The 22,353-nt window shown below is 45.0% G+C and overlaps 1 protein-coding gene across 1 annotated transcript in view; it reads left to right on the forward strand.

Annotated features, from left to right (window-relative positions):
* Positions 1-20,023, forward strand: part of LOC144737473 (uncharacterized) — a 34,241-nt gene extending 14,218 nt beyond the window's left edge. Inside the window, exons 4-13 of the mRNA XM_078620190.1 lie at positions 574-678; positions 1,472-1,630; positions 2,270-2,374; positions 3,102-3,260; positions 7,821-7,928; positions 9,156-9,314; positions 10,091-10,198; positions 11,957-12,115; positions 14,514-14,624; positions 18,551-20,023. Coding sequence (XP_078476316.1) covers positions 574-678; positions 1,472-1,630; positions 2,270-2,374; positions 3,102-3,260; positions 7,821-7,928; positions 9,156-9,314; positions 10,091-10,198; positions 11,957-12,115; positions 14,514-14,624; positions 18,551-18,846 — 1,469 coding nt within the window. The 3' untranslated portion in view covers positions 18,847-20,023. The remainder of the gene's footprint in view (positions 1-573; positions 679-1,471; positions 1,631-2,269; positions 2,375-3,101; positions 3,261-7,820; positions 7,929-9,155; positions 9,315-10,090; positions 10,199-11,956; positions 12,116-14,513; positions 14,625-18,550) is intronic.
* Positions 20,024-22,353: the final 2,330 nt, after the last annotated feature.

A 22,353-nucleotide genomic window follows, 5' to 3' on the forward strand; every position in this document is an offset into this window, starting at 1 on the left:
AACAGTTATATATACCTATGTTTTAGCGGAGCTGTAAATGTGTGTTACCTGTACAGCGTCCATCCGAATCTAAATAGATTCCCCGTACCCTGAATTGATTACTCCACTGGTGGGCGTGGTGTACTGTGCAGTCACGTGGGTCTATGGGTCCAATCCATGGTCATCATTAACTCCATTCATTACATTAAGCCCATTCCAGCTACGTGTCTCTCTTCCCGTGAAGATGTTAACTACCTCGCCTGGTATGCAGGAGATTCGTGAAGTGCGACCCTGACGATGCATGCTGCTGTTATATGTGGAGTTTGCATCTCTCTATCCCCCGTGGTGGTCGCATGGATTTTTAAGCCGGGTCCTCCGATTTTTCACTTTACATTTAGAAACACAGGTGTAGAATGGTTGGCTGCTCTAAATTTCCACGTGATCATATTAGTCACTTCGTTGAGTTGCTATCATTTGTGATGGCCAGGTCGCTTCCAAAAAAGAGCTACTACATAACAGCTCAGTGGGGCCTTACACCTGGTAAAAAAAAGGTTGAGTTTAATTACTAATATGCGTCTTTGTACAATTTTGCAGGACTGATTCGCTGCTACGCCGGAAGTGCTGCTTTAGGGATTCCTGAAACACATTCATTATGTGCAGCAGAGCAAGACTCATGCGTGACGATGGAACTGACTCAGAGTAAGTGCTTCCGGGTCAAGGCTGCTATATATTTGGAGTCTGTGTCTATCTCTCTCCCTGGATATGTATTTCCCTCGCCTGGTTTTTATTAGGCAGTGGGTTCAATCCCGGACCCTGACGGTGCCTGCTGTATATTTGGAGTCTCTTCCCATGGTGGCCACTGCATTGATTTTTCTTCGGGTCCTCCGGTAATATAAGCATTGTGCTTAGAACCGATTGACCGACACCAGGAGACGGCAGCCTTCTTAACGGCCTTGTCTCTGCACCAGTGTCAGACCAGATAACACCAAAAGGTGAATGGTGCAAAGACAATGGCAAGTAGCAGAGCACTTACAGCTCGCGTTGAGCAGCGCTTATATCTATGGCATACCTTTTGATGCCAGTATAAAAGTAATGAAAATAATAAGAATAGGCTTTGTACCCCTTCTGTGTTAAGATGTTCAAACTCCAAAAATATACTTATTGTACGGCATCATGTACAGCATTAACCACACAGTACTTGTGGTAAACATGCAAACGAATGTACTCTAATAATATATTGTAATATATCAAAGTATGTTCATTTGCGATCGGTTAACTTCATAAATTTGTCACAAAACCGCGATAGCTAAAACCCACGAGGAAATGGCTTTGCTGTGTTTGTATGTCATCCTCTTATTTTGCACATTTTGGGACGCGCTTTACCAACAACAAAAAACGTTAGATTTCATTACATACACGTGCAAGTTATATGTAATTTATACTTAACTACAGATTTTCTTGTTTCTTCTCTCCAATAACATCTCCATTCCAGGTGGTATTCATTACCAGGCCAGAACCTGTGCCACAAGAGCACAGTGCGATGCATCCGACTTCAAGGACCAGATGAAACAGTACATCCTCACAAATCTGCCGAAATTCGTTGGCACCGTCGATAGCACCTCCTGCTGTCGGGCAATTGATTGCAACCATGGTAATAGAAAAAAATCACGGTGGCGTACTTAAATACGTTTGGGTTGTTTTCCTGAAAACCTAAATGCGGTTACCATACACGCTGTCCCGCGGATACGAAACTTCCGGGCTTACGAATGCCCACATGCTTATGACCACCCGCGTGTTTATGACCACCCGCGTCATTACGAACAGCTGCGTGCTTACGAACATTCCCCGTAAGATGAACCACGGAACTACTTTGTTCGGCGGAGTGATCCTCCGCAAGATGTGACGATGCCCCCGCATCCCGTGTGATGCACTCCCCTTTTGACAAGATAACCGAAAAAAAAAATTCTTGTTACTTTATTTAACGTTTAATTATATTCACTATTCAGTATATTGCAGTATTATGTGAAAATATACAATGTCTTATTTGTGAGTTTAACTATGCTTCCCTGCTTTTATTGAAACCCCTTCACATTTAGAAACATGGGTTTAGAGTATTTGGCTGCTGTAAATTTCAACGATCATATCAGTCACTTCGTTAATTTGCTATCATTTGTGATGGCCAGGTCGCTTCCGAAAATGAGCTACTACCTAACAGCTGAGTGGGGCCTTACACCTGGTAATAAAATGGTTGAGTTTAAAGACTAATACGCGTCTTTGTACAATCTTGCAGCAAAAACTGCTTTCTGCAAAATCGGAAGTGCTGATTTGGGGATTTCTAGTGAACTTTCCTGTGGAGTCGGGCAAGACTCGTGCGTGACGATGCAACTGACTCAATGTAAGTGCTTCTGGGTCAAGGCTGCTGCATATTTGGAGTCTGCGTCTATCTCTTTCCCTGGATATGTTATTTCCCTCGCCTGGTATACATTAGCCAGTGGGTTAAATCCTGAACCCTGACGGTGCCTGTTGTATATTTGGAGTCTCTCCCCGTGCTGGTCACTGCATTGATTTTCTTCGAGTTCTCCGGTAATATAAGCATTGTGGTTAAAGCCGATTGGTCTACACCAGAGACAGCAGCCTTCTTAACGGCCTTGTCTCTGCACCAGTGACAGACCAGAGAACAATGCCAAAGGTGAACGGTGCAAAGACAATGGCAAGTAGTAGAGCATTTACATCTCGCGTTGAGCAGCGCTTATATCTATGGCATACCTTTGATGCCAGTATAACAATAATGAAAAGATAAGAATAGGCTTTATACCCTTTTTGGCAATACAACAGTTATGTTAAGATGTTCATACACAAAATACATCCTTATTGTAAGGCATCATGTACAGCCTTAACCACACACAGTACTTGTGGTAAACATGCAAACGAATATGCTCTAATAATATATTGTAATATATCAAAACATGTTCATTTGCGATCGGTTAACTTCATAATTTTGTAACAAAACCGCGATGGCTAAAACCCACGAAGGGGAATGGCTTTACTGTACTTGTACGTGATCCTCGTTTATACTTAACTGCAGATTTTTTTTGTTTCTTCTCTCCACTTTTCCATTTCAGATGGTATTCGTTACCTGGCCAAAACCTGTGCCACAAAAGCACAGTGCGATGCGTCCACCTTCAAGGACCAGATGAAACAGTACATCCTCCAAAAACTGCCGATGTTTGTTGGCACCGTCGATGGCACCTCCTGCTGCCAGACAGATTTTTGCAACAACGGTAATAAATAAAAACTCATGGTGGCGTACCTCTATGCGTTTGGGTTGTTTTCCTGAAAAGCCCAAAATGCAGTACCATACAGGCGGTCCCGGGGATACAAAACTTCCAGGCTTACGAACACCCTTGTGCTTACGAACGCCCACGCTTATGACCACCCGCGTGCTTGCGAACAGCTGCGTGCTTACGAACAGCCCGCGTGCTTACAAACATTCCCCGTAAGATGAACCGCGGAACTACATTGTTCGGCGGAGCGATCCTCCATTAGATGTGATGAGGCCCCCGCATCCCCCGTGTTGCTGTCCCCTTCTGACAAGTGAGCTAGCATCAGTACTCGGTGAGTGAAAAAGGAAACGATTATTTTTTTCACGTTACTTTATTTTACGTTTAATTGTATTCACTATACAGTATTTATCGCAGTATTACGTGAAAATGTACAATATGTTATTTGTGAGTTTAACTATGCTTCCCTGCTTTTGTTTTATCCGCGTCATATTTTTTTTGGGACTGACCGTATTTACTGTACAATTAACTCTTGAGTTCTAAGATAGGGCAAAATATCTTCTTACGAACGGCTCTGGGGAACATAAAACCCATTCCTTCATAAGTCATGGACTCTCCGTATGTACGTTTGGGTCGCGTTCTTGAATACTTGAACCGTATACTGTTAAATGAAACCGTACCATATAATCTCACCCTTTCACGTAATATCCCATTATATAACCTGATGGGAGATCTGACCCAAAGCTCGGATTAAATAAAAAATTTCAACACAGCTGAGATTTCCATGCATGTGTAGGGGTGTTACGGGAGGGCAAAAAAACACACAAGGGGTGTTTGCGCCAGCACGCGTAAGGGTGCCTACATCCACGTCCGCAACGGTTAGCCCTGGGGAGCTGTGACGGCGCTGTGATTCCCCACGGCCCCACCCCTCGGGGGGGGGGGGGGGTGTTGCTATATAAGGTGGGGAGCCGGTGGGCTCGGGGTAGAGTATTACAGCTTAACCAGCGAAAAGCGAAGACCAGCAGGATAGGCCCTGGGACTCCCCTGGCTCGCTGTTCTTCTAAGGACCGACCAGGACAAGCCAGCGGCGCGGCCCTGAGAGCCCAGAGCCGATGCTCTTGTAAGAGCCGGTCTGGTTGGCTAAGGGTGCCGAGATCCAAGCTTGGCCAGAGCTGGATCAGCTAGCCTCCCCTAGCTCTCTAGTGGAGAACCTGGGAGCAGGCTAGCCGGGCTAGCGCTAAGGGTGTCTCCTTGTAAGACGGGTGAAGGGGCCGTTACCCCTTCAAGTATTGTGTTCTGCCCTTTGGTTGAATAACTAAGTGTGCCTCCGACTACGTCGTCTACGTCTCCTTGAACTCACTACACATGCATATGGATACAGTTAATTAGACGTGATTGAAAGCAAATACAGTCAGTTATCCTTAAACGCTGTGTTTTCATAATGCAAATTGCATATTCAAAGTGAAGAATGTATTACAGGGAAACATTTTTGTGAATTGGATGCAACGTGATCGAGAGAACGGAACTACGTCGCAGCACGAGTATGAATAAGCGGTCATACGGCTGCCTCAGCATAGCATCACGCAGCGTATTGGGATGCTGCTGGATACACTATACGCGCCTCCATTTTTTGTTCGGCCTGCGTTACGTATCTCGCGCTTTATCGCAGACTGCTTTACCTCCTATAACTATGTTTATAACGCAATTGAGCGAACTTGAATTATGTCACGTGAGTATGTAAGTGGTCGTAATATGACTGCTACCTTGGCATAGCATCATCATTGTCGCACAATGCATTGGAATGCTACTGGATGCTTCTAGTTGCTGCTTCATTAAACGTTCAGGTCCGGCGTTATGCGTCATCTCATGCATTATCACGCACTCTGCTTTACCATACTCTTTGGTTCTTTCGGTAAGTCACGTAGGTATAAAATAAAATCACGACGTTTCGGGCACAACACAAGCCTCCGTCATCCGGTGGGAAAGCATGGTCTGCTGCTGAGGCAGACTATTTTAAAAGGTTTGAAATGGGTGTAGCCCAAGATTCATAATGAAGGCTGCTCTCCTATCTTACAGTTACATACTAATTTCTCACATTAACATCACTAGCCCTGGCCACTTCTTTATGACCATTGGGTTACACCCATTTCAAACCTATTAAAACAGTCTGCCTCAGCAGCAGACCATGCTTTCTCACCTGATGACGGACGCTTGTGTTGCGCCCAAAACGTCGTGATTTATTTTATTTTATACCTACGTGACTTTACCGAAAGAACCAAAGAGTATGGATTCCTGCAGTCACGAAAGCTTCAAATCAAGATTGTGCTTTACCACTTATATTATTTATTACAACGCGATTGTTTGGTAACATGGTGGTCTTCAGAAATGCAACAACTACCACCATGTTTATAGAACAACAGACTACTCTGCACTGTAATTTTCTAACCAGAAACTGGTGCACATCGTGTGGGGTGTTGGAGGGGTGTGGCTGTTACCTGAAAAATTACTATACTCAAAGCGAGGTCTAGTGCGCGCCACGATGGCTCGGAGATGTTAACTACCTCGCCTGGTATGCAAGAGCGTGTGGGTTTGCTCCCGAATCCTAATGGTGCATGCTGTATATTTTGAGTTTGCATGTCTCTATCCCTGTGGTCACGTGGATTTTTCTCCGGGTCCTATGGTTTTTTCCTCCACACTTAAAATCAGCATCACTACGCATTTACAATATTTGCCTGCTGCGAGAAATGTACACGTGATAAGCTTCTGAAGAAATACTACATAGCTCAGTGGGGCATTACCTGGTAAAATAAAAAGTTTAGTTTTCGAGTTAAGAATTCCCTTTTTACCTGCTCACTTCAGCCAAAGCACAAGTAGTGCAGCATGGTGAGGTTGCGGATGAATACCGCATTGCGAGGCGTAAGGCGGGCCTAACCAAATGTGTAAGTCTAGGCCTAGCCTGAAATACGGTAAACGAAAATTCGTAAGTGACTGCTCTCTTTTTGCAATGTAAAAATATTTCATGGTATTCATAAATAATTGGATACAGTATATGTTCCATTAGTTAAATTATGGGTAGTGTTAGGGTAGATTTTCGATAAATTAAAATAATCATAAGAAGTGCAGAGGATATGTATAGCGATATGATACGATACATGTAGCGATAGACAGCACGATACACGACAGTGCGTTACAGTACCGAGAGAAAATGGTAGGGGAGGCTACAGCTTTTTCCGAATATGGGCTTTCATCTTGATTTAGGAGGAATTGTCTAGTTTTATATTCTTAGGTTTTTTCGGTAAAGTCACGTAGGTAAAACATCAAAATTAATGAAAATAAAATAAAATAAATAAAAAAAATCACGACGTTTTGGAGGCAACACAAGTTGCCTCCGAAACGTCGTGATTTTTTTATATTTTATTTTTTATTTTTTTTCATTAATTTTGATGTTTTACCTACGTGACTTTACCGAAAAAACCTAAGAATATGATTCCTTGCAGTCACGACAGCTTCAAATCTAGAATGAATTGTCTAGTTTCCGAAATATGGAAAATTTTGGTTATGGATCGTTCGGTAACCTGGGGACTGTCTATATTATTCATGCTGATACAACGAACAAACACGGTATATGAAAAATAAGACGTTTTACCCTTTCTGGCAGTAAAACAGCAGTTGTGGTAAGATGTTCAAAGACCAAATAGATACCTTTATGAAGGAATCAAGTACTGGATTAACTGCACAGTACTTGTGGGGAACATTCAAACAAACATGCTCTGGTAACAAAACCATTGTTGTTGATACTGATTGGCCTACACCAGAGACGGCTTCACTTAGGGGCTCTTCTCACCATTGTCAGACCAGAGAATTCCGAAAGGTGAACGGTACAAAGACGATGCATGTGTAATGACTGGGTGCCACCTGTCGGCCTAAAGGGGTATTTGCGGATATGGGTACATTATGTAATACTTAATTATAAGGAGGGCGTATCTGAGGTAAAGGTGAAAGGCAGAGTCGGTCGAGAAGCTCCGGGAACCTGCTCGAGGGTTCTAGAAGGGGGCGTGGCCGGAGGCGGGGCTTGGCCACACTGGAGCGTATTTAAGGGGGACCGAACCAGAGGATTGGTGCAGTTGCGGGTCAGTAGGTCCTGGCTGGATCGCTGCTCGCCGTCATCTCTCTACGTCTTTCGATCACATGGCCGATCTCCTGCAAGGCACTCACCATCGCCGTCACTGCGCTAGTTGGACGCTGACGGGGTTGTGTGATAGGGTCGGCAATGTGTAGCTGCGTTACATAAATGTATTGCCCAGTGTACCCTTAATAAATAAGAAGCATTCTATACGACGTGTCTCAGAAGTCGCTCACTACACGTATCAGAGGATTTATAGCTCGGTAAGCGGCGATATCACCCTATTCTTATTAGGTTCCGGGGAACCTAATACTTACGTAACCCAGGGACTGTGTATTGTGGTTCATTCGTTGCCAGCACTTTGTGTGTGTGTGTGTACGACCTGCCATTGTGACTACATTCACAGGATGTATTGACCTTCCTCCCATGTTTTGCAGTACTTTTGCAAAACTGCTATTATGGCAGTGACGGTTTGGGAGTTGCTGAAAAGAAAAAGCTCTGCATTAATGGAGAAGATTCATGTGTGACTGCACTGCTGATGCAGGGTAAGCTATTCAATTGAGGCTATGATTTAGCTACACACATACATGCAGTGATAAGGGTTGGGGTAGTGGTAGTGACAGGCATATAAATGGGGTCGTGATAGGGGTTGTGATTTTGGCTAGCCATCGAACAAACATTCTCATCGCATCGCGAACTTTCAGATGCGCTTCTGCGGCCGCCTGGAACGCTCTTCCTTCCGATATTAGGAATCCACTGGGAGCTGTGTACTTTTAAATAATTGAGATTGACAAACTTACTTCTTTAGAACTGCTTATTGAGGTATATTTAGTTGGTCATCCTTCCCCCACACCTCCGATTAGCTCAACAGTTGGGCAACACTACAGTGTGGTATTTATCACAGCACATGATGTGGAAAAACGTGGAGAGATGATCAATCTTTCCTGTCCCTTCCAGCAAGGTATTAACAACTTGATCGTAATGCAAATGCAGCCAGTCTACCCTGTCCCTCTTAACGAGGTGGGGGGGGAGGGACATGTCAGCTAAATACACGACCGCAACAATGATAACGAAATAAAATTGGAGAGATGACGATGAATAAATTGATATACTCAGTGTTGTGTTCTGTCTCTCCCGAAGAGAAAGTTGGCGATTCCGCAACAGCTGGGGGGGGGGGGGGGGGGGGGGGGGGGGTTGTGTGACGGCAAAAATTGAATGTCAAATGGTCTTCTTCCTAAGGGGCAATTGCATATCTGCAAGAGCGACCAGACACATCTCTCAGAATCCCTCCATGTCGCACAACACCGCAGCTCAATTCCTCCAAGTGTAAATGGGATCGAGTGCCGGTGTTCATTTTGCAGACCCAATTATTACAAGTATTTCACGTGAAATCAACATTAATATCAACGTCTTAATCGTGCAACATCTTCATTACCACCAATAACTGACCGGTCAATTAACATTACCGAGTTCCTTCTGTCAGTCGATAGACATTGAAGCAATATAATTTTTAGGCATATAAATTATTGGAGCTAAGCACGAAAGTCCGCACCAATCGAACTTGGGGGGGGTGTGCCCCGTACTATGCTGTGCACAGAGGGCCTCGGGGACCTATCCCTGATCATAAAAACACACCTGGCTATGGCCTAGCTATTAGCAGAGTGCACGATTATATACGTGTGATCAAGCACAGGTAAGCTCACACACACACACTGGCTAAACAAAAGCACATTACCGTTTCCACTCTCAATTCACATGCGTTTGTTTTGCAGGCGATCGAATGTTCACGGGAAAAAATTGCACCAACCAGGCACAATGTAACTCGCCCGACTTTAAGACGCAGATGAGACAATCCGTCGTGAGCATGAACTCCTCGTTCACGGGCATCGTAAAGTACTACAGCTGCTGCCAGTCCAAATTCTGCAACGGTGGTAAGTTGGGATTTCGAATGATGGATTTCCACTCTCACCCCCCCCCCCCCCTTTATTTCGTGGGTTACCTGCTGTCAAACATGACCGACAAATGGCAAACCAAACTAAGACCCATCAGGCGACAGGCAAAATAAGCCGCTTGTTGTTGTTGTAATCACACCCCAAGTGAAACGTCACCAGCTACACACTTGTGTAAATGTATTGTGGCTTGAACTCTCCAACACACAACAACCAGTTAGTGCTGAATAATTAAACTAAATCGTCACGCTTTCTTTAAGACCAAGACAGGAGGACGATTTCTCCACAACTTTGGTTGTCGCCTGATGATGCTGCTAGTTGTAATTACTGGCGAAAAATCATGGCACTCGATTTTTAAATGTTGTAGTGGGTTTACTCTCCAACACACAACCGGTGTGCTGTGCTTGTGTAAAGAAGCTCTGACGAGCTGTGAAAGAAGAGAAAGGTAGGACCTTTTAATAAGTTACATTGGGTTTTTACAACTCGTGACGAGAAACGCATCAGCGGAGCGACACAGACCCCCTCATTAATTATCGCTTCACCACGTGTCTACTCTAGCTACACCACCTTCTCATTCATTATCCCTTCACCACGTGTCTACTCTAGCTACACCACCCTCTCATTCATTATCCCTTCACCACGTGTCTACTCTAGCTACAGCTCCCTCTCATTAATTATCCCTTCACCACCTGGCTTCTCTTGCTACAGTACCCTCTCATTAATTATCGACCTCTCTCTGGTTTGTTTTGTTGTTGCAGCCACTGGAAAGATCTGCTACTACGGGAGTGCCGGACTGGGAATCACCGAAGAATATAAGTTCTGTGCGACAGGCGAAGACTCCTGCTTAACCACCACCCTAACGCAGGGTAACGGTTTGGCCCGGGAAGATCATTTGGACGACCATTGCCATACGTGTCAACCCATACGGTTTACACGTATTCTTGTACAGGGAAATTTAGTTATCAGGACCATATGCCCTACAGCTATTTCAATGTGGGCAAAACATAGTTTTTTTTCTACTTGTTTGTGTCTCTGCCTTGTGGTGGTTACTCTGTAGGATGAACGTTGATATTTATAAGGACATGGGATGACCAATAAGGTCTGAATTGATCTGTAATAAGGTAGGCACTGATAAGGGTTTGCCATGTATGCCTTGCGTACCGATCTTGCTTCCTAACCCCTTGCCAGCTCTGGTCCCTAACCCCTTTGCATTACCTGTGCCCCCTTCAGACAAGTATTGTGAGTTTCTAAACAAAGACATAAGGGAGGGGGTAGGAGGCATTGCAGTTGGTGAGGGGATGTTGAAAATTAGTCATGGATACAGTCACATTTTCTAATGTGATTTGTAGGTTTAATTCATTTAATGTATTAAGTTCCATTTTAATGTAAAAATATTTTAAAGGACTGTGTCTCGGTGTGGTCTGAGGCTGTTTTCTGTTAACTGCCCTATTTCCGAAGCTTAATAATTGATTATGCAATTTGAACTTGTATACTTTATTTATTAAATGGGCGCTACGGTGGTGAGATATTACTTTCCTCACCTGGTATGCAGGAGGTCGTTTGTTAGATCCTGATGCCTGCTGTATATTGGGAGTTTGCATGTTCTCCTCGTAGTCACGTGGATTTTTTCTCCAGGTCCTCTGGTTTTTCCCTCCACATTTAGAAACATGCATTGAGATAATTGAAATAATTTTACTGCAACAAATGTCCGAATGGGCCACTTTATTGAGCTATAATTTGTGAAAGCCAGTTTACTTCTCAAAAATTAGTTAATACCTCAATGGGCTTTGCCTGGCAGGATGGGCATGGTTTAGTTTCATTTGTATGTGTACAGGTGATTTGTTTACCTTTATTGTAATTTGCACGATTATTGTTTTGTATTGTTCGTTTTTTTTAACACTCTTACCACCTGCCGATACTGGACAACTATGAAGAGCTTTATATCTCATTGGATTCCTCCTGGAGTGTAAATATATTTTCTGATTATGATAAAAGGGGGAGTCTATGTGGAGAGAGAACTAAACAAAACTTTTAATTTTACCAAGGCCCACTGAGCCCTCAGTTGCTAGATGTTAACTACCTCGCCTTGTATAGAGGTCGTGGGTTCGATCCCGATCCCAACCCTGACAAAACCTGCTGCTGTATATTTGGAGGCTGCATCTCTCTTTTTCTCCCCATGGTGGTCGCATGGATTTTTCCCCTTGAGTAGTTGGCTGCTATTTAATTTGCACGTGATAATCCACTTTGTTCAGCTATCATTTGTGATGGCCAGGTCGCTTATGTTTAAAAAAAGCCACGTAGCTCTGAGCCTTACCTGGTCAATTAAAAATAGTTTAGTTTAGTATTTGGCTGCTAAATTTTCCACGTGATTATCCGGCACTTCATTAAGTTGCTATAATTTGTGATGGTCAGGTGGCTTGTCTGAAAAATAGCTACTTAGCTCAGTGGGGCCTTACACCTAGTAAATAAAAAAAAATTGTTTCTAGTTTAGTGGGACCAATTCCCCAGGTTAAGTGACTTTGAGCTGCTCTGGGGAGGGGTGATTATGCGGGGGACAATAAAACTCGGTCCAGGTCACTACAACGTTGATCTAAACAGTTTGCGATCGCCTCCTTGTTTTGCAGGTGGCAAAACATTCCAATTCAGGGGATGTGGCGTCACGGCGGCGTGTGCGACGTCCGATTACAAGACGGAGATAAAGCAATACATCACTGGCATCGCCTCGTCATTCACCGGCACCGTGAATGATTACAGCTGCTGCCAGACCGATCTCTGCAATGGCGGTAGTGGATTTCAATTGACGGACAGATTGTTTAACCCACCTCTATCTTATTTCTGTAATGTGGAGTATGCGTGTGTGTACATTAAACTTCATTTCGCACCGTGCTAATCAGATGTGCTTGGGAAAGGACGATGAACTGAAAACAAGCAGTCTGAAAAAAAATGTGTTTTTTACATAGTGTAGTGGGGTAATGTGCTGTGTTATGGATGTAAATTGTCGAAAGTGGGGACTGCTCATTGATAACTGGTTGATGAAGGACCTTCATCTTTAAAATATTAAGCGTCAGTCCCATTTTCTCATGTGTCTTAGTTAAGTTTTGATTGCCTGAAGATCCACTTCCATGTGGGCACACACGACAGCATCGTCAGCATACTGGAGCTCAACAACAACTGCTGTCGGGATGGTCTTAGTTTTACATCGAAGTCGGTTGATGTTGAACAGCTTACCATCAATTTGTTAGTTTGGCTCCACTCCTGCTCGAAGCTTGCCAGTAGTTAGCTGTAGCATCGCAGTGAAGAATATTGAGAAGAGTGTTGGTGGTAATGAAGCAGCCTTGTTTGACTCCAATCTTAACTTCAAAGTGGCGTGAGATGGATCCATTACTAAGAATCATTGCTCGCATACCACCATGCAGCAGGCGAAGAAGTGACACATTTCGGTGGATATCCATACTTTTCAAGGATCTCCACAGTATTTCCCCGGTTGACAGAATTAAAGGATTTCGTGAGGTCAAAGAAGTCAATGTCGAGAGGTTTGTGTTCCTGACATGTTTTCTGCAGTTTATGAGCATCAAATATCATGCCAGTTATGCTTCTCGATGGCCTGAACCCACATTGGGATTTTGGGAGGAGTTTATCAGTAAGTGGCAGAAGACGGTTGAGGAAAGTTCTTGCAATGATCTTTCCTGCAGTGGACAGCAAGGCAATCCCTCTGTAATTTCCACAATCGGATGTATGTCCTTTCATAAAGATTGTCACAACCATGGCATCTCTTGAGGTCGTTCGGGATGTCCTCGTATTTCTAAATTTTCAACGTGAGCGCTTGGAGCCGTTAGTCGAGATCCTCTCCTTTTTTTTGAAGATTTCAGCAGGGATTTCACCAGCTCCCAGCCCCTATTGCTCTTCATCTGCTTGATGTCTTTACTCATGTTATCAAGGGTTGAGGTGGTTCCAAGCTCATTTCTGATTGGGTGTTGTGGAACAGAGCAGAAAACACTATCGACAAACGAGTTTCGATTGCGCTTATTTTCAAAATTCTCTTTTCAGCGTGTGTTGAGTTCCCTCTCCTTGATCAGATCTCCTCCATTCTTAGCCCTCAGTGGGGGTTTGTTCCCCAAGTGCTCGGATCATAGGCGGTTCTGGTGGCACTGAAAAAGCCATGCATATTATATGTCGGCAAGATGTTGGATCTCTTTCGCTTTGTCTTCCCACCATCAGTGTGTAGTGTACAGAAGTGTAGAATGTACATTGAACTTTTTTTAGCACCGTACGTAGACAACCGTACTGATCGGAGATGCGAAGGACAACAAACTAAACCCAAAAAGCAGTTCTAAAGAAGTGAGTTTGTCAGTTTAGATTATTTAAAAGTGCAAATCGCCCAATGGCATCCTAATATTAGAAGAGACCCACAGAAACCCAGAGACCCATACTGATGTGTGTAGGTTGAACTTTTTTCACACTGTACATAGCCAACTATGCTAATCAGAGGTGCAGTTTTGAGGCTATGGTGCATTGTTGAGTCTATTGGCAGTGAGTCTATGGATAGTGTTAAGCCTATGGGTAGTTTTTTTTTACGTCTGATGACTGACGCTTGTGTTGCATTCGAAACGTGATTTATTTTATTTCTACCTACGTGACTTTACCGAAAGAAGCAAAGAGTATAGTCTATGGGTATTTTTGAGTATATGGGAAGTGATAGTCTATGGGTAGGGTAGTGTTGAGTCGATAGGTAGTGTTATCTATAGTAAGTATGTATGTTGAACTTGCACACCACCGTACGTCGCCGAACGCACTGATCGGAGGTGCAGGGGAAGGACAAACAATTAAACTCTATCTAGATCTTAAGTTTCCGTGACTGCAGGGATCTATACTCTTTGGTTCTTTCGGTAAAGTCACATAGATATAAAACAAAATACATTAAATCACGACGTTTCAGGCGCAACACAAGCGTCCGTCATCAGGTGGGACAACCACAGCAAGAAAAAACTGCTGAGCCCAACACACTCTGCGGGTTGGGCTTCTTTTGCACTGTGCACAGCCAACCACTACGAATGACGCTATAAGATTAAAGAATTTATTATCATAATCATTATTATTCTCTGGGTCTGATCTGTACCGATGCTGTTGAATGTCACAGATTCCCATGAGCTCACCCCCCCCCCCACCCCCCTTGCCATGCAGTGACCGATGGTCGTACTTGTCGCTTCGGAAGCAGCGGGTTGGGAGTTCCTGAAGTGGACCAGGCCTGTACACCAGGGGAAGACTCGTGTGTGACCGCTGTGCTATCGCAGGGTAAGTTTGTTCTGGTAAAAATCATAACTTTTTAGCAAATGTGTAATGGGTTCATTCTTCTAGGGAGGCAGCACTCATTTATTAATGAACACAACAGTTTCTAAGCAGTTACTCTTACTTTACACATAGGGTGGTGACCACCGACCTACTCTAGCTGACACACACTTCTCTTCGTAGCTACTCTAGCATGACTCAGCCAGGTGGGCTGCTGGCAGGTCCGCTCACTAGAGGCCCTCTGTTCTTGGCGACTTCACGAGGCGTCTTCATTCTCGGCACGGGCAGCCTCGAACCTCCTGAGGCTGCTCATATGGGCCTCGGCGTGCCCGGGCCCCACCCCGGCCACGCCTCCCTTCGAGCACCCTCTCGAAGCCTCCCTGCTGTCCACGTGCCCCCCGAGGTCCCCCTGGGCTCCTGGCCCCCACTGGGATTCGGTCACGTGTCCAGCAACGGCCCTGACATCATTCCTGCCTCCAGCCGGGATGATGTCATGTGTGTGTGTTTAGACCCACGAGGTAGTAACGCTCCCGGCACAGTGACGTCACACGTGTGCGTGTGTACACATGTATTAACACCAACACACGATAACTGCCCCTTAACAGAATAAAAACCTATGGTGGTGACCACCAGGCTAACTACACTAATTACACCGTAACTAGCTACAACGGACCGGACCACAGCTTGGGTCCCGGTCCACGTGTTGGAGACTCTTGCAGAGTCTAGAACGTAGAATTCTTCAGGATGAACAACAGCGCCGGTCCCTCTGGGGGGACCCGGCTTATATCCTCTGTGGCGTGGCCGGCTCTGCCCCTGGCCACGACCACCTTCCAGAACCCTCTAGCAGGATCTCGACCCAGACCACGTGATCATCCCGAGCCCCCACCTGGGGCCCATTGTAGACTTAACCGGTCACATGTCCTTTTAGGTCAACCGAAGTGCCATGGCCTATAGTAACCCCATTCCTATAGCCGGCACTTCCACCCTATCCTGCAGGGCTGGCACTGCACGCCAAGCGTGATGCCATCTAGCGCTATCACTCGGCGCTGACCGTGATGTCGTTACACCGCACTCCATGCCTCTCTAGGGCTGGCATTACCCAGTGGCATCCCGTGATGTCACTACACATATAATCTAATGTATATTTATAGAGCACCCTTTACTCATTTGTTACAACTCCAACTACTCTACGAGACGTCTGGCAAAAGCATGTACAACATTATCTGGCACGTGTCGTGAGGGGGGTACTGCATAGATTTGCATTGGCTTCCGGTTGCCGAACAAATATACAGCATAAGAAGGTCCGCACTGATCACACACATACACACACAGTGTGCAATTGCCACAAATGACCTACATTACCTTGCTGATCTCATCAAGGAACAATAAACCATCGTCACGCGAACTCCGCTCATCCACGCAGCAGCAGTGACATTTGGCTGCTGGCCATTGAACTCAGACAGTGGTCACCATCGCGCATCGCTTTCAGATGCTATAGACACTACTATACAGCACACTATACACTATACTACTTTACACTACACAATACATTACACTACACACTACTATACACAAAACTTTTGCCTAGCCATCGAACAAAGACAGTCAACACATCATCGCACGGCGCTTTCAGATGCGCTTCTGCGGCCGTATGGAGAGCTCTTCTGATATTAAGAAGCCACTGGGAGCTGTACACTTTTAAATCATCATTTAGATCGACAAACTAATTTCTTTAGAACTGCTTGTTTTGTTTAGTTTGTCTTTCCCCCTCAACTTCAATTAGCGCGGTTAGCAACGTACATACATACTAAACTATAAGCAATATTTATTTTACCAGGTAAGGCACCTTTAGCTATGCAGAAGCGACCTGGATCAAATATGATAGCAGCTCAATGAAGTGGCTGATATCATCACGTGAAAGTTTATAGCAACAGCCAAATACTCTAAACATGTGGAGATGTTGATTCTAAATGTGAAGGGAAAAAATCGGAGGACCTGGAGAAAAATCCACACGACCACGGGGAGAGAGACAAGCAGACTCCAAATATAAAAAACAACATATAAATCAAAATGAACATGTATTTATACTAAAATAATAAAAAAATTACGACGAAAGATTTAGAAGCGAGTAGTTTTTCGAAATTTTCGATTATACTGTAAATCACTTTCACAAATTGGCCCCCAAATGTAGTCTCCCATTATCTTATCATTATACTGTCCTTGGTAGCGGTGTTCAAAGTCCAGTATATCCTGGTGGACGCGCTCGCTTTGCTCCTCCAAATACGCTCCCATGTTCTCTTTCATTTTATCAAGATGGGCATTAAGGATATGGACTTTGAGGGAAATTCTAAAGCCCATTGTGTCATAGTTCTTCACCAGTCTCAACCTGCTCCATGTAGTTTTCGGCCTTGTGATTACCAAGGAAGCCCCGAACCACTGTGACAAAGCTGATCCAAGCCGCCTTCTCCTTACTAGTGAGCTTCTTAGGGAATTAATTGCACTCATGGATCTTCTTCATCTGTGGTCCGACGAAGACACCGACTTTGACCTTTGCCTCAGACAGCTTAGGGAAAAAGTCTTGAAGAGAACTCAGTCCGCTGTGGACAGTCCCTCCTGTGGAAGTGCGCCTTGGTGTCCCTGCTGTCCCAAAGACAAAGATAGCAGGGAAACTTGTTACAACCGCCTTGAAGACCCATCAGGAAGGCCACCATTTTGAAGTCTCAGATGAACTCCCAGCTGTACTCATAATACTTCAAGGCATCCAGCAAGGTCTTGATGCTGTTGTAATCCTCTTTGAGGTGCTCCGAGTGAGCCAGGGGAAGAGAAGGGTACTTGTTACCATTATGGAGTAGCACGGCTTTGAGGCTCCTGGATGAGCTGTCAATGAAGAGGTGCCACTCAATCTGGTTACAGGCGATTCCGATTGCCTTGAACAGACTGGTCACATTGTGGCAGAAGCAGAGCCCATCTTGACGGGTGAAGAAGCTGCAAAAACGTTGGTGACGCTTCCTCTGATCTATGACATGCACACTTGCATCCAACAAGTTTCACGGCTTGAGCCTAAACGTCAAAATCTCGGCATTGGACTTGGTGAGACAAAGATCTCTGATCAAGTCGTTGAGATCTTTTTGGTTGGGGTAGTATGGGTTTCTCTCCTCAGCTCCACCTCTGATATTGTCATCTGGATCTACGTCTTCCTCGCTCTCTGACTTGCTGCTATCTTCTAAAGACGGCTGCTCTCTCTCCGGAGGAGTGGGTACGGGGAGCTCATGGCAGTGTGACACCGGGGCGCTGGATGAAGGACGTTACAGATACATGACAGTCAGACGTTTGGAAGAGTCCACCATGCAGAAGTAGCAGTTGCTTGAGTGGTCAGTGGTTTCCTGCCAAATTCTTGGGATAGCGAACTTCATGGCTCTCTCTTCCCCTCTGTACCATCCTAATGTGTAAGAGATTCTCGCAACATTTTTCATATGATATATATTTTTTCAACAACATTCAAAATTGTAAAACATTTTTAAATTAAAACTTTTACAATGTAAACATTTTAACAAATTTCATAACATAAAAAAATTCCGAGCAACAATTGTCCATCTTACCTAGAATCATCACCATTATCATCATGTGCATGCCGCTCGGGGCGTGGCAGTCTCCACACGCCACCAACAGGCAATCATATCTTGCACCAGCCGCCACGCTGAATGCAAGCCAAGGCCACGGTGTTGAAGATCGGCCTGTCTGCCCCGGGAGTGACTCCAGTCCCGCGCAGGGCATTGGTGATGTGTTCACTGAAGTGGATGTGGAGTATCCTCGGATGGAATGTGCATTATAAATATGAACTATTATTAATAATTTCTATTATTCATGCTAGCATTTATTTATGAATTTAAATGTATTTATTTAACAGGTTATGTTCCTTTTTACTTTTCCAGGTGGGCAACAGCTTATAGGCAGGGGCTGCGCCACTACGGCTCAGTGTGCCGCCGCCGATTTCAAGGAGCAGCTGAAGCAATACATCGGCTCCCTTGTCCCCTTATTCACCGGCACTGTCGATTCGTACACCTGCTGCCAGCAGAATCTCTGCAACAATGGCGGCGGCACCACCACCAGTGGCACCACCAGCAGCAGCACCACCAAAGGCGGCGGCAACGGATGCGCCGGATTGCGTGCGGCTCACTTCACGTCGGCCTTGCTCGTTGCTGCGACCGTTATCTTGTCTGCTTTTTAATGCTCTGCTTGTCGGGCCGACCGCGGCAGTTGTCCTCGCCCAGCGTGGCTGACGGCACTCCTGAAAAGGGGGAAAGGGGCACCCTAAGATAAGCAGGAAAAATCATTATTTTGTCTGGTTAAAATTGTGTGGGGGACTCCTCTACTTACGAATATTGGACTCACGGACTTTCAGAGATACGAACAAAGCTCTCCCCGTATATGTCCAGTTGCAGCCGTTTGGAATCCAGAATCGTAAGTTCAACGGCCGCCCAAAACAAGACACCAGTGGCATCTACATCTGCAGAACGTGAAGAACCAGTGGCATCTACAACGTGAAGAACCAGTATCATCTGCATCTGCAGAACATTAAGAACCAGTGGCATCTACATCTGCAGAACATGAATAACCAGTAGCATCTACATCTGCGGAACGTGAAGAACCATTGGCATCTACAATGTGAAGAACCAGTAGCATCTATATCTGTAGAACATGAAGAACTGATGGCATCTACATCTGCAGAACATGAAGACACTAGTGGCATCTACTTCTGCTGAACGTAACGAATCAATGACATCTGCATCTCCAGAATATGAAGAACTGGTGGCATCTACAAGAACTAGCCATTTCTCATGTTTAGTGTACACGCCGTACAACGTGTTTGGAATCGACAGGAGTAAAGTTGGGCTTACGAACAAATCGACTCATGACAAGACCTCTGGAACCTAACTCGTTCGTAAGTAGAGGAGTCCCTGTATGGGTGCCGCGGCCGCTAGTGAGATGTTAACTGCCTCGCCTTGTATACAGGACGGTTGTGGGTTCGACCCCGCACCCTGACGGGCCGATGCCTGCTGGTGTATATGTGGATTCTGCGTCTCTCTCTCTTTTTTTTTCTCCCCATGGAGATGTTATCTCCCTTGCTTGATATACAGGAGTTCGAGGATTCCATCCCAGACCCTGATGATGCATGTTATTATATATTTCAAGTCTCTCTCTATCCACGTGGAGGTGTTAACTACCTTGCCTGAAATACAGGATAGCATGGGTTTGATCCCGGAACCTGACGATGTCTGCTGCTTTCTGTTTGGAGTCGGCGTCTCTCTCTTACTCGCCGTGGTTTTAGTTTATAGTCCCGTGGTTTTCGGTACGTGGCAATGTCCCAGGGGATGTACGTGGTGATTTATAAATGTGTGAAATTATATCATACGTGAGAGTCATTATTACATACGACACGATACACGACACTAATATACACTTCACTATACAGTACACTATGCACTACACTATACAAATACACTTCACTATGATACACTGCACTATACACTACACTATGATATACTTACAATATTCACTCCACTACGATCAAATACACTCCTATAAACTACACACCACACTCTACACTACCGTACACTGCACTATACATGTCTCTCTCCTCGGTCGCGTGGATTTTACTCTGGGCTCTCCGCTTTTTCCCTCCCTCCACGTTTAGAATCAACATCACCACGGGTTGAGAATATTTGACTGATATAAATGTCAACGAGATGATGATGATGATCCACTTGGTTGAGCTTCGATCATTTGTGATAGCCAGGTGAGGGCTTCTAAAATAGAGCGACATCGTAGCTCAGTGGGGCCTCACACCTGTCAAAATATAAATAGTTCACTTTGAATTTAGATGCACTAACTGGGCCCCTCTCTCAGTCTAGATCTCAGCTCTCAAACGCAAAATTCTTAGGCAACTCCATTACATAATAATCAGAATAATATTTATACTGCAGGAGGAGGGTTCCGATGAGCTATGAAGCTCTTTGTGTCAAAGATGTCCAGTAGGGGGACACGGCGGTCAGAACGTTACAACAACATACAAAATACTCACAAACACCGATTAGGGTGTAAAGTAAATTAAAGGTAAGCCAATCACTAATATTCAAATCAAACTCAACTATTTAAAATTTTACCAGGTTTAAGGCTCCATTGACCTGGCCATCACAAATGATAGCAGCTATTGGGTATAGCAGGGCCTGTGGGTTTTTCCATTGGGGGCCAAGTATGAAAAGGTTCCTGCTTGCACCAACCCTGGAGCGTGCTACGTAAAGCTGCCCATAGGAGAAACTGGGAGTTAGAAGATCAACCCCACTGCAACCTGCAGCGACTGTCCTTGTGCCTTGCTAATGGACATTGCAAAGGACAGCCAGACAGGAAACTGTAGTGGTTTGAAATCATAAGGGACATCAGTTGGAATGAGTGGTGAGCGAGGAATAAAGACATCTTCTTTCCTGGCACACACTGTCGTTATAGTTGCCTCAATCACATGAGAAAGTAGCTTTTTCACACAGAGCCGAGTTCCGTTTGCATAGTTTTGGAGAATCTAAATTCCTTAGCAGCATGATAGGGGAACCTTTCTTTAGGACTCATTTGTGAGGTGGCATCCCTGGTGGCTGCAAGTAATTGAAGAACTCTGTGGGGTAATGTACTGCCTGGCCTGTTTCAGCAAGTGTCAATTGACATGTATGTCAATTCTTGACCCGAGTAGCTGCTTGAGGATGTAGTCATTGATACTGTTTACTAGTTAATTTTGTGTGCAAGGTTGATCTTTCACACAGCCAGTTTAGCAAGTCATGATAGGCGGTATCCTGGAAGTGATGTAGTATGTTGGGAAAAACCTTAAGAAAAAGCTCCGGACACGTGTCCACTTCGATCGACTGGGTGATTCCCAATGCCAATTCACAGCAAGAGGTCTGATAATTTTCCTACTTCAACATATCACGGACTCTACTTCCGAACACCAGAACAAAGATAATATTGCTTCAAACAGACCTTTATTTTCATCTGCAAGTGTTCCCCGTGGAACAATTGGCAGTGTTTTCCTAAAATCTCCAGAGGACATGAACTGGAAACTCCAAAATCCTCAACACAGTTTCATTGATGCTGAAGTAGCGACCCATTTGATACGTGTTCACTGGTGCCCCCACCTCTGTAAGGGAAAGACTGCCTGATCACTTCCTTTGTTGATATATTTGCAGATGCATTACATTGCCTTTACAGAGCTAAAGTATTCAACATTGAGGTGGGCATTGAATATTCTTGACAGAAGTGGGCAGTAGGGAACCACCCACAAATTTTTATACTCAACTTGCCCCTTTTTGACTGCACAACCCCAAGATTGAGGTTGTCTCCCCCTGCAGAGAGGATAACCATCTTCCCCAGTTTGTGTTTCCTGCACGAACCCTCTGTGGTACCTGTGGTGCCACAGCAACGGAGCAACTAGGCCAGCGCTGCTATCCCCTCACAACCCCCCACACGAACACACACACACCCCCTCTAAACACACACATGCACCCACGTAGGATCTCGTGGGGGGGTTGCCTGGTACCCTGGGCTTTTACCCGAGGGGCCTCTTGTGTGGACGTCCCACGGTTTCCCAGTGCCAGGAGATTGGCTGACCCCCCCCCCCCAAGCCGAATTGCATTTCGGCCCCGTGAATTGGCTAAAATTGCATGGGCACGACGAGCTCACTGAGCAACCGCAG

This window comes from Lampetra planeri, chromosome 69 (assembly GCF_965212315.1).
Source record: "Lampetra planeri chromosome 69, kcLamPlan1.2.h2, whole genome shotgun sequence".
Classification (NCBI taxonomy): domain Eukaryota; kingdom Metazoa; phylum Chordata; class Hyperoartia; order Petromyzontiformes; family Petromyzontidae; genus Lampetra; species Lampetra planeri.